At 32.3% G+C, this 12,272-nt stretch overlaps 3 protein-coding genes across 3 annotated transcripts; 1 reads left to right on the forward strand and 2 right to left on the reverse strand.

Annotated features, from left to right (window-relative positions):
• Positions 1–7,093: 7,093 nt before the first annotated feature.
• On the reverse strand, positions 7,094–9,165 carry LOC134717603 (uncharacterized). Its single transcript, XM_063580097.1, has 2 exons — positions 7,822–9,165; positions 7,094–7,240 (listed from the first exon to the last, which is right to left on the reverse strand). Exons 1-2 carry the CDS (start codon positions 8,056–8,058, stop codon positions 7,094–7,096), a joined length of 384 nt encoding a protein of 127 aa, XP_063436167.1. The 5' UTR covers positions 8,059–9,165.
• Positions 9,166–9,261: 96 nt separating this feature from the next.
• LOC134718527 (uncharacterized) lies at positions 9,262–10,864 on the forward strand. The gene is made up of 3 exons (XM_063581119.1): positions 9,262–9,427; positions 9,709–9,775; positions 10,309–10,864. Exons 1-3 carry the CDS (start codon positions 9,398–9,400, stop codon positions 10,581–10,583), a joined length of 372 nt encoding a protein of 123 aa, XP_063437189.1. The 5' UTR covers positions 9,262–9,397; the 3' UTR covers positions 10,584–10,864.
• LOC134718526 (uncharacterized) lies at positions 9,291–11,221 on the reverse strand. Its single transcript, XM_063581118.1, has 2 exons — positions 10,860–11,221; positions 9,291–9,495 (listed from the first exon to the last, which is right to left on the reverse strand). Exons 1-2 carry the CDS (start codon positions 11,219–11,221, stop codon positions 9,291–9,293), a joined length of 567 nt encoding a protein of 188 aa, XP_063437188.1.
• Between the last annotated feature and the right edge of the window lie 1,051 nt (positions 11,222–12,272).

Here is a 12,272-nt window from a genome sequence, read left to right on the forward strand (position 1 = left end):
ACCTGATAAACAATATTACCCCATGTCAGATTTGCTCTAAATGCTTTGGTTTTTTTAGTAATAAGCCAAAAACTGCATTTGACCCCTATGTTCTATTTTTAGCAATGGCGACCATGTTTGTTGATAGATCAAAACTTCGGATACAATTTATAAGCTAAATACCATAAGGAACATTCAATTAAAGTTTGGAAGTATTTGGCCAAGTAGTTTCAGAGGAGAATATTTTTGTAAAAGATAACTAAGATTTACGAAAAATGGTTAAAAATTGACTATAAAGGGCAATACTTCCTAAAGGGGTCAACTGACCATTTCGGTCATGTTGACTTGTTTGTAAATCTTACTTTGCTGAACATTATTGCTGTTAACAGTTTATCTCTATCTATAATAATATTCAAGATAATAACCAAAAACAGCAAAATTTCCTTAAAATTTCACATTCAGGCGCAGCAACCCAACAACGGGTTGTCTGATTCATCTGGAAATTTCAGGGCAGATAGATCTTGACCTGATAAACAATGAAGCCCATGTCAGATTTGCTCTAAATGCTTTGTTTTTTTTAGTTATAAGCCAAAAACTGCATTTGACCCCTATGTTCTATTTTTAGCAATGGTGACCATGTTAAACTTCGAATACAATTTATAAACTAGATACCCTAAGGAACATTCAGTTAAAGTTTGGAAGTATTTGGCCCAGTAGTTTTAGAGGAGAAGATTCTTGAAATAGTTTACGACGACAGACGATGGACGCCAAGTGATGGCATAAGCTCACTTGGCCCTTCGAATCAGGTGAGCTAAAAAACAGAGAAATACCCAAACTCGTGAATGAAGTAGGAAATGAGGCAAATGCACCTTTTCGTGTTTTAAGAAATCAGGCTGTAAAATTGGAAATACGTAAGCTTTACAACATGTGGCTATCGACGATAAGACGTTTTGTTTTACCTAGCATGTGGAAATTAACTTCGCTCTCTAACGAGGCGAATGATAATACCGACTCTGGTTACAACAAAAAAAAGAAATTATTATAAAGTAATCAATAATGAAATTACGACTATTTACGACGGTCTGTTTCAGTTAAATTCAAACTTAAGAATAGGTTATCAACAATTAATAGCTGCAGAGCACAGGAACACCCCACATGCAAGCGAATTAGAGGAATAAAAAAGATTTATTTAATAAAACAAAATAATTCTCGGAAGCATCGTTCGTCCATTTCCGCTACTTTATATAATTAGCAAATGTAATTTATTTTTTATTTTAACATTGCAGAGAGAAACTTGCTATACTTTCGTTATATTAAAATATTAGTAAAATATAAAAAAAATCTCTAATAAATAAGTAAACAACGTAAAAGTTGTATAATATACTAAAAAAAATGGCCTCCTGCACGTCCCGTGTTATGCTGTTCTCTGTTATGATTAATGTTATTTATGAAGATTGTTGAATGATAAAACATGTGATGTTAGGGAAGACCCTATTAGTTATATTCCAATTGAATATAATTGCAAATTTTTAGGCGCCGGACTGTACATATTTGAGGAAGGGAGCCCAAGTACTGTGTGGAAATTAACAATGGACCGCCTAACTGACCTATCGTTTTTTAACATCCCTCAGGGGACAGGACTGGAGATGATTCAATTAGCGGAAGGGAGTTGTGAGCAAATAAAGGCCCCTATGAATGTGAACATATGGGTAGCCGGGAAATCTTGTGTTAGTATTTTTTTTTAGAAATAAGATAATATTGTGACAGTATTTTGACACTAATTTAGGACACATATGTTGTTAGAATTAATCATTAACTTTTATAGCGCTAATAATCAATTTCTCTGTCCATTTAATTAATATGTTTATCTACTTCAAATTTCCAATACACGATTGTTTACGTGGCCGATATAAACAGAGTGACCTCTTTCATAAAAATTATATAATCGAATTGTACAAATACAATTGACCCTAACCATATTTGGAACCAATACACGATTGTTTACGTGGCCGATATAAACAGAGTGACCTCTTTCATAAAAATTATATAATCGAATTGTACAAATACAATTGACCCTAACCATATTTGGAAATTTCTAATTTTATCATGATTGCTATATAAGTCAAAACACAATTGACCCTAACCATATTTGGAAATTTCTAATTTTATCATGATTGCTATATAAGTCAAAATTCTGCTTTGAGACGTCAGAGTTTGAATTTTGAATCTTATAGTTTTGAATTGTTAATTAAAAGTTATTAAGATTTAAAGTAAAATATTTTAAAACAAGTTAAATTGAAATAGAGATAACTAATAGTTTTCATAAATAAAGTTTTAATAAAATATCCATTGTTTTCTTTTAAAGAAATAATTGCCAATATTTGTTTTACTTTATTGTGATTGTAACTGTTTTGTATTATTTTTGTTTTTATTTATTTTATTAAAAGAGTTTGAATTTTGAATCTTATAGGTGTCAGTTGATCCCGGTCTGTCTCTACAACATCAGGACAGCTGGCCTGCTTTCAACAACGGTAGCAGAGCCGCAATGTCTCATTTCATTCGAGACATAAGCTAGTACCGTTTTATAATTAGAAGAAGAGCTGGACTACTCATGTGTTAATGTTTAATTTAACTCTTCTAGTCTTTATTAAACTATCTATTAACTTAATCATGTTATTAACCAATGGATCTTCATTTGACATCAACCATACAAATTTAGATTGGTCATTTAAAGTTAAAATTAGTAAATTTAGAGGATAAATCTGAAATAAAACTGGACCTTTCAGTTTTAAGTGATGGACATTGAAGAAGAAAATGAATTTCATCCTCAACAATGTCATTATTACACAATTTACAAAATCTTTTATCTGGGGGTATTCCCTTATGTCTTCCCTTTTCTATTTCAAGTTCATGGGCACTAATTCTAAATTTGGTTAACTCATTTAATGTTTTACAATTATTTAACAATACATATTTTTCAAGGCCTATATTATTTTTAAATAGTCTGTAGGTCCTTAATTTGTTTCCTTGCACCATGCCAGGTTTGTCATTATTTAATTGGTTAAGCCAAATTTCATCATATTTAATTCGGAGTTTTTTAATGATAATTGACTTTATATGAGATTTGTGATTTAACTAATATTCTGGGGTTAAATTAAGATATTTAAATAATGAATAAATGCTTTCCAACCAATTGTCTTTATATGTTTTAGATAAAATTTTAGACTCTTCAAATGCTTCTTTAATGAGAGAGTTATTTTGTTGCGAGTCTGAGCCAAAATTTAGCCATATTAAGAATAACCTCAAGAGATAGGGGTAGCGCCCCAACTCTCCCATCAGTGCTAGGTTTGTTGATCTTCTAGGTACCTGTAGAGAATATTTACAAAATTTAATATGTAATTTTTCAATAATTAGATCTTTGCACATTTGGAAAAAAAAGTTGTCTCCTTTTGATTGTAACTTATTTGGAGAGAATTGACCCAACATTTCTGAGCTTATATCAAAATCGGCTTCAGAGCGTGGTCAAAAAGATGTAAAAGAGTTTTAATATTAGGTTTAAAATGGGTGAAATATCTTTTTTAATTTAAAAAAGGCTTTTAATGCTTTATTATAAAGATTAAGCTGACCATTAAATGTGAATTTTTCCTTTGAAATTCTTCCTGTGTTATTAAGAATTAATACTTTTGTTTTTTTCATGTTAATTTCTTGATATATATCCTGATTTTACCCCGTACATTAATTTTTCGGGGAAGAATTCCAAGAGCACTGAAATACGCAATTTTATTCAATACGAAGAAAAGAAAGATTTTATTTTGAATCACATCTCTACTTCAAACTCTTTTGTTTGTTTATTTTGTAATGAGTCAAAAAACAAAATACTTGTATTGTGAATGACATTGTTGTTTTTTTTAAATTCCCTCTCACCCCTACAAATTTCTAGACACTTTTTTATATAACTGTTCCTGATTCTAGACCCCGTAAATATCTTAAAACACTGTCTTATATAACTGTTCCTGATTCTACCCCGTAAATATCTTAAAACACTGTCTTATATAACAGTCCCTGATTCTATCCCGTAAATGTCTTAAAACACTGTCTTATATAACTGTTCCTGATTCTACCCCGTAAATTTGTTAAAGCATTGTTTTATATAACTGTTCCTGATTTTACCCCGTAAATTTGTTAAAGCACTGATCTATATATCTGTTCCTGATTCTACCCCGTATTTTTTTTAAAACACTGTTCTATATAACTGTTCCTGATTTTACCCCGTAAATTTGTTAAAGCACTGCTCTATATAACTGTTCCTGATTCTACCCCGATTTTTTTTTTAAACACTGTTCTATATAACTGTTCCTGATTTTACCCCGTAAATTTGTTAAAGCACTGCTCTATATAACTGTTCCTGATTCTACCCCGTATTTTTTTTAAAACACTGTTTTATATAACTGTTCCTGATTCTACCCCGTAAATTTGTTAAAGCACTGTTCTATATAACTGTTCCTGATTTTACCCCGTAAATTTGTTAAAACACTGTCTAGAGTGTCTATGTATGAGAGGAACGAAATATACCAGAGGGAGAGTCAAACTCGTAGATCGAAAATAAACTGACAACGCCTGGCAAAAAATGAAAAAGACAAACAGACAAACAAAAGAAGACATGACACCGCAAATTATCTAAAACCTGTTGCACATAGTTGATTCCTTATTCTTCACATGCTTACTATTTCTAAAGATATACGAGTGAAATATACGTATGATGTAAAAAGGTATATTCTTTGAATCAAAGTTGAAACATTATCGGTCATATACGATTAATACAACAAGAACATTTTTTGAGTTCTCTATCTCCGGATTTCTTTCCAAGTGTATCTTGCTCATTTCAATCAGTAACTACCTTCTAAAGAGTGGGAATAGTATTGATACTATTATAACTGCAGCACAGAATATAAATTAACCTGATAAATACTTCAATAAAACTAAAATTTAAACTATTTGACAATACACAACCAATACTTTTGAAATTGTTATTGTGGAGAGTTGTCTCATTGGCACTCACACCACATCTTCTAATATTTACTTACAACAAAAATGTTAATGATATTAATATATCAATATATACCAGTACGTCTAAAGTTTATCCGTATACAAACTAGGACTATTACACCTACGTTCGTGTAATAATCCAAGATATATACATGTGTAACCTGGGCAATATATGAAACTGCCGATAGAAACAACTGACAAATTACCAAAATCAGACTGCATAGCGTCTTTGAATTGGACAGTAACATTATTATATGCATGTGTAAGTACAAAGTATTTATTTATTCTATCAAGTTCATGTTGGTGTGGTTTCCAGCATCTGAAATAAAAGACAAAACGTAAAACATGGCCTGTCATATTTAATAGTCTGCCACCAATCCCACCTACTACAACAACACCAATTTGTACGCCTCCGTCATCAAATGTCTGCCTTCTCCTCCACAATTTGAAGTTGATTTTCCCCCACCGTCTCTACCACCATCACCACCACAAGTATCACTGGAAGAAGAAGTACTGGACGACAGCAAGTCACCAACAGTTTACAGTGACGAGGATTTGGAAGCCACCAGAAGTGATGTGTACAGAGATTTTAAGCAAATCTATACCACTGCAGCAAATTGCCAACTTGATGTCTGCTACACCAGCATCACCCGGTGTAAGTATTACATAAGTATTATGTGTTTGCACTTTCAGTATATATCTAAGAAGGTGCCATGTGATAATGATGTTGATGAAAAAGCTTTAAACCCTTCTTAAACCACAATAATGATCCCATTACTCGTGTGCACACATAATGACCAAGTGTCATAATACTCATATTGAAATTATGTCTTTGGCCACAATGGTATTTCATATTTTTTTAAATTCTGAAACTTTGAAATGGATATGTGTGTAAATGGGGTAATTTGTTTAAATCTTTCTCTTATAATATAACCCAATAATAAACAATGACTATGTTAGTTGACTCCTTGATCATTGACTGAGCCTAATTGATTACACCATATAGTTTTATACACATACAAAATTAAACGTATATTTAGATCATATTAACAATGTTGAATAATATTTATTATTTAATATTTATTTGAATGATAATAATCTTGTTTCATCGAAATGGGAGGTGACAATAATATTGTCAAACAATATAGGACAATATAATGCACCAATGAATAGTTTGATATTTAATTTATGATCCTGTCACCACTAATCTGGTAACATGCCCCCATAAATAGGGATGCATGCTATCTATCAGCTACATGTGCAATAATCATGGATATTAAAGTAGACATCGATATTGATACTGATAGCTTATACCTGATGGATGATGATATGCCTCCATGTGGCCAGAAGTGACATGAAAATTGTTCAAGACCCTATTGCAGAAGTCAGGAAATTGAATGACACCAGATTTCCGTTACTGACTTTGATCCACAGGATGACATTTGACAGAGAAAGTAACAAGTTTTCATGTTTAAACATTTCATTCAGGCCAAACTATGGCAACAAAGAGAACAGTGAAGCTCTGAAAGAGCCAGTGGACAAATGTATGATAGAGACCAAAGAACAGGCATATCAGTCGGTATTAAGTATATTAGATACCCGTGTGCAAGAACTGAATTCCACTATCAGCACTGTGCTAAATACGGGAATTTCTGACTTTGACATAAACAGCACACCAAGTGGAGAGGCTAGAACTAAGCTAGCCAAAGAGGCCAACAATATGAATGAGGAATATACTCTTAAACTAAGAAAATTCGTTACGGATATGAGAAACAAATCTCGCTCCAACAATGATAGCCCTAGTGGTCCGACCAGAGAAAGGTACGATAGGAGAACCCCATATTCCACAAACGAGAGACGGGATAGGACTCCCGAAAACAGATCTAAACAGAGAGACAATGATTATAAAAACAAGGACCTGTTGAAAATCTTCAAGGACTTCATAAAAAGGCGCTAGCGCTTGTGAATATACTTACTTTGTAGCTGTATTACCTGTATTCTAATATTTGTGGTGAATCTATTGTCGATGGAGAACAAAAGCCACTTCTTCGAAGGTTAAGTGCAGCCTCTATGGGAAACTGGTCAAACATTTTCGAAGTGCCATACTTATACTTACGGAAGGTGCTGGTGGTGCTGGTGCTGCTGGTGGTGGTGGTGTATAAACCGGCACTACATTTTCTTTCAGAATAACCTGCTCCTGTGGCTGGGGGAGCGGCTAAAACAAGAAAAATAAAATAAAACTCGAACTCAAATGTTATGAAGAAAGTTTTATATACTTGCGAGAGGTGTTGATGGTGTACATATTGTTTTTCACTCATTCTTTTGTGTATAAATTAGGTTGTTATCTTTTTTCTCTCTCAGATGTTATTTTACATTCATCATTTTGAAGCTATTTATAGCTGACTATGAGGTATGGGTTTTGCTTATTGTTGATGGTCGCAAGGTGACCAAAAGTTGACAATTTCTGTATCATTTGGTCTCTTGTGAAGAGTTATCTTATAAACAATCATACCACATCTTCGTTTTATGTTATTCAATTGTTGCATTAAATTGGTTAAAAAGAAAGGCAAACGTGAACACCAATATCTCCCCTAACAAAAGCGAGGTAGATAGATAAACAGAAAGATAAACGGTAGTAGACAATACTGAAAACCTTCCTGTTGTTTACGGTAAGCGCATACAAACAGAGAGAAAAAAAACACCTCAAAGGGTATAATCTTTAATTTCCTCGGTTTTTAAAGAAAACTCCTACACGTGAATCCCATGTAAAAACAAAAAGAAAGAAAATAGTCTAACCTGTGGAAAGTATGCTGTTAGGGACTCTAGGTGTCCCCTCAAAGTAAAAAGATCGTCTAACTCGTCTAAGCCTAAATTCAGCTTCACTGCACCATTAGATGTCGCTAAATCTAAATAAAAAAGCCCTCTGGTGGACTTTTTAAAGGAAAGGACTGTCCCTCTCCCGAATTGGGTCTTGTACTCCGTCTTGCCAGTTGAAGTAACAGACTGAGTAAACTGTACATTTTCGGCCGCCATTCTGATAACACTTAATCGTTTGCAAATATATTACTAAACAAAGGTTAGAAGTACTGACTTGTAAACGAAAAATACACACTTTTATATTTATTTCATTTTTCTAGCTGATATTATCTAAACCAATAATATTACACTTTGAAGTATGGGGTGGGACTAAAGGAGGGATAACCACCTCATTCTTAGGTTTCGCATAACAACTCTATTCCAAATTGTTTATGTGATGCGCAAACAAAAATGCGCTTAACAACAAAACAACGTGTTGATGAATCTCTAGAAACTATACTATGATAATATGTCATCTGCTTTATTTTTGGGTTTCTTAACTTAAAATCTTTATCTAAAGCAGCTACATTGTAAAAAAAAAACCAACCCCAAAACGTTTGAATTTTTTTTTTGAGTGCCATTGTTTTGTACCTAATATTTTCTTATTATATGTTTCCGTTCCCCCCTTCTTTTTTTTTTCGAGTTATACTATTATTGAAGATCATATAGCAACATCTCAATTCTTTCATATTTATTCTTTTTTCGTATTGTTTTTTGATACAATCATAATCGCCCGCCTTTTTATTTTTAATTAACTGTTGATTGCGTGCACATGCGCAGACGATTCACAGAGAAAAAACTGAAAAATTAAAATGGTGCTCGCAAAGTGTTTAATGTTTATATGTATTGTTGTGTGTTATGGCCAAGTGCATGACCTTAGTTTAAGGAAGTGCAAAAGTGTGGTTGAGAACTACAAGGTAGTAGAACTGCAGTGTTTGTACGAGGGGGAAGGCAGTTACGTTTTCACTGGACCGGTTTCAGTGAAGAAGATCACCCTAGACAGACTGGCGGGTTCCAGCACGATGATGACTTTTGGCCAACATTTAGAGAGAGTATCTATAAAAACCTGCACCATAGGCAATTGTTGTCAGGCTATCTCAACATCTCCTTACACGGAAGTGCAGATTGCAGACAAAATTTGTGAAAGATGCTATTACGTAACTTGTGTTCAACATCCGCCATTTTTATTGTTTACAAAAAATTGACACCTACTTTATGAAAGACAAAATCCCTTTATTTTCTTTTAAAAGTATATCAATATAAGAAAAGAAATATTTGTTAGCATAATTTTAATTGTATTTCTATTTAACAGATTTGTGTTAAAAACTATAAATATTCAATTTGATATATTATTGTTGTTTTTTTTTTACAGTTACTGGAAAACCTGCATACTGAAGACCTAGTATCCACTACAGATGCAAGCGAGACCTCTCCTCATACGGAGGGGGGTTCTCCTGACTTCTCAACAGAAGGGCCTCAAAACGTTCCAACAGCAAAAGTGTACGACCACAGCCAGATGTCCAGCACTCTCCCTGACCATCAACAGGTGGGTTTTCACCAATACAGCAAAAAGAATCCCTACTTAACATAACCATTGCATTGTGGTAGTGTATTCTAAAAACATAAAAACACTGCTGTTAAAATTAACGTAAACAATTTTGAAAGTACTTATTTTCACTATTTTAGACATTTATACTTATAAATTTCTCATGCTTTAAATTCAACTAAAGCTAAATGTGTATTGATTGTAACATGTATTAGGGTGTGGATTAGGTTATGTTATTTTACTTGTGTACATGTAGTTTATTATTTATTTTTTTATTTTAGAATACTACAGAAAATGAGGCAAACTCCACAACACCCTGGATAGTGGCAACCGTCACCACTTTAACAGGTAGCTTAAAAGTTTATATAATTTTTCTTGGAGTAATTTTGTTTCTTTTAATTGTCTTAATTTTGGTGTTCTTAATAAAAAAAGTATTCCTATCAATCAGACTACATTCCAGTTAAGAACGATGATTCTTTATATGTTGAAATGGATACCATAACTAGTTAAATTATTTCTTTTCTTGTAGTACTTCTGATGATAGCTCTCATTTGTTTGGGGAAGAAATGTTTGAGGAATAGTAGGGGAGGGTTAATTGAGCACCGTCTTCCTCTACAGGAGATTCCTACTGCCCCTAAATATAAGTTCTATTAGGATAAAAGAATTAATTATTAATTTAAATTGTAATTTCAATATCACTGTTTTTAACTCTTTTTTTTTACTTACAGTGATATTCTTTCTAATAGGTGGATTTATTGTTTGGAGGAAAAGACATTCTAATAATATTTCAAACTCAGAAGATGAACTCTATAATAAAGCCTGGTACAATTTAAGTAGTAACAATTTATAAAATTTGTATTTTTTTTGTTATTTTCTTGTAGAGCAATTTCAAGTTTTAATCTTCACCATGATTAGCGTATTAGTGGTTTTAAACCGAATACATAGACTTTTACTAAACGCCATACCAGCTTTAAGAAACTTCATCCCCCCTGTAAGACAGCTTATTAACCCTCCTCAACATCAACCACCACACCAAGCAGTCCAACCTATACCACCTGTAGTACACCAGGAAGTCATCCTACCCTTACCAGCACCTCCACTCATTTTAAGAAGAAGCACCAGACAGTCCATACCACCCAACAGACTTAATTTGTGATTTATTTGTGTATTATGTTGTTGGTTTTTTTTTTATTGTTTTCAAACCAAACTTTTATATAATTTGTGTAATTAAGATGTACCTAACACTGAAGGGGGGGTAACTCTGTAAAATCAGCCAAATGTTTTATTTATGATATGTATTGAAGGACATTGTAAAGAGCTTCTCAATGGTTAAAAATAAGGGGTTTGTTAGACTGTTATATACCCAGTGTAATTTTTATGAAGAAATGGTTGGTTCAAATATTTTGAAATTTATGTTTAAAGTATTTCTTACCTGTCCTTCAAGATATTTAAAGCTATCTGCAGCATGTCTCGACTTTGGACACTATTAGCTGCATTGCACTGCTGCATCAATTCTCCCAGAAATGTCTCACTCATTCGTACGAGGCATTCTATTCTGGTTTCTCTGTTTTCATGCAACAAAGCATGATATAATGCAGAAACATCAAATTGTGTACAACTAAATGTGTTGATGGGTTGCTGATGGTACCAAATCTTCATTTCTTCAAAATTCTCAGGTTGAATCGAGCACTTATAACACGGGAAAAAATGACTCCCCACTACTGGCACATGCTGAGATACAAAATTAGTTAATTGTGAAATAAAGTCACTGATTGAAGCACGATGATCCATCATAAAGTTTTCTAAATAGAATGAAAGTATAACATTTTTCCTAAATATTAAAGGACTTATTCTTCTCTCTTGGTTATGATAAGATTCATTAAATAAAGCTGGGTTGATAAATTTAATTCATTTAGGCTTAACTGAGATGTCATTTTAGGATTAATTTATATATGTCTAAGCATCCATTGTGATGGCAAAGGAGATATTAGCATTTCTATGCTATATTATCTTAAGAAGTTTATTGAGGGGGGAGGGGGGCTTTTTTTTTTTATTATTGAAGGTTTTAACAAAGGAGAGTGATAACTTCTTATACATAAGAAAGACTCAACATCCTGTGTTTGACATGATTATAAATTATGGATAAATTGATACATTTTTCACTTAATTTCTCTCTTTAAAATTATTTTTATGATGAAAATAGAGAATAAGTCAGATCTTTGAAATGATGTTACTTCAAAGGGTGTTGTTTATATTATACATATCAAGAAGTTTTGTATATGTTTACACAAGTCTGTTATGTTATGTTAAGAAGAAGTTTTACTCAAATTAGTAGTAATATATGTTTATCTGTCTGATGTTCTCCATTAACAGTTAATCAGTTTTGAAACTTTATTGCAATTAAGACAATTTCCTATACTCTACATCTAAAGATTGTTATACATGTTTATCTATCAACAGTTATTTAGCTTGAGGCTTGATTGTAATTAAAAATATTTAGTAATTACACAGTATAATAACTTCTAAAGGAAGAAAATCAAAATATTTATAAAGCTTTACATCAGAGGGATTATCTGATATGATCTATCAGATTAAAAGATAATGTTTATTTGGTCTTAAAAATATCAAAAATGCTATAGAGGTTGATGGGGAACATTAGACAGACCTTAGTAGTATATGAAATGTTTATACTGTAATATAAAACATGTATATAGTCTTTGCTTTTTCTTGTTATTAAGCAATATAGTTGTGATAATTTATTAAATGTTAATTGTTTTAAAGTTGGTGCTAAATAATTGTGATAATCATTAAAGTTCATATTTCAAATCATGATAGTTGTACTCCT

This window comes from Mytilus trossulus, chromosome 5 (assembly GCF_036588685.1).
Source record: "Mytilus trossulus isolate FHL-02 chromosome 5, PNRI_Mtr1.1.1.hap1, whole genome shotgun sequence".
NCBI lineage: Eukaryota > Metazoa > Mollusca > Bivalvia > Mytilida > Mytilidae > Mytilus > Mytilus trossulus.

What these genes read in the sequence shown, in the direction of transcription:
- LOC134717603 (XM_063580097.1), bottom strand. Translation starts at nt 8,058, where the DNA reads ATGGCGGCCGAAAATGTACAGTTTACTCAGTCTGTTACTTCAACTGGC. An exon ending in TAACAGCATACTTTCCACAG is followed by an intron (nt 7,241 to 7,821) that starts GTTAGACTATTT and finishes TTCTTGTTTTAG; the next exon opens with CCGCTCCCCCAGCCACAGGA.
- LOC134718527 (XM_063581119.1), top strand. Translation starts at nt 9,398, where the DNA reads ATGTCCAGCACTCTCCCTGACCATCAACAG. An exon ending in CTCTCCCTGACCATCAACAG is followed by an intron (nt 9,428 to 9,708) that starts GTGGGTTTTCAC and finishes TTTTTATTTTAG; the next exon opens with AATACTACAGAAAATGAGGC. An exon ending in AACCGTCACCACTTTAACAG is followed by an intron (nt 9,776 to 10,308) that starts GTAGCTTAAAAG and finishes ATTTTCTTGTAG; the next exon opens with AGCAATTTCAAGTTTTAATC.
- LOC134718526 (XM_063581118.1), bottom strand. Translation starts at nt 11,221, where the DNA reads ATGATGGATCATCGTGCTTCAATCAGTGACTTTATTTCACAATTAACT. An exon ending in TTAAATATCTTGAAGGACAG is followed by an intron (nt 9,496 to 10,859) that starts GTAAGAAATACT and finishes TTATGTTTTTAG; the next exon opens with AATACACTACCACAATGCAA.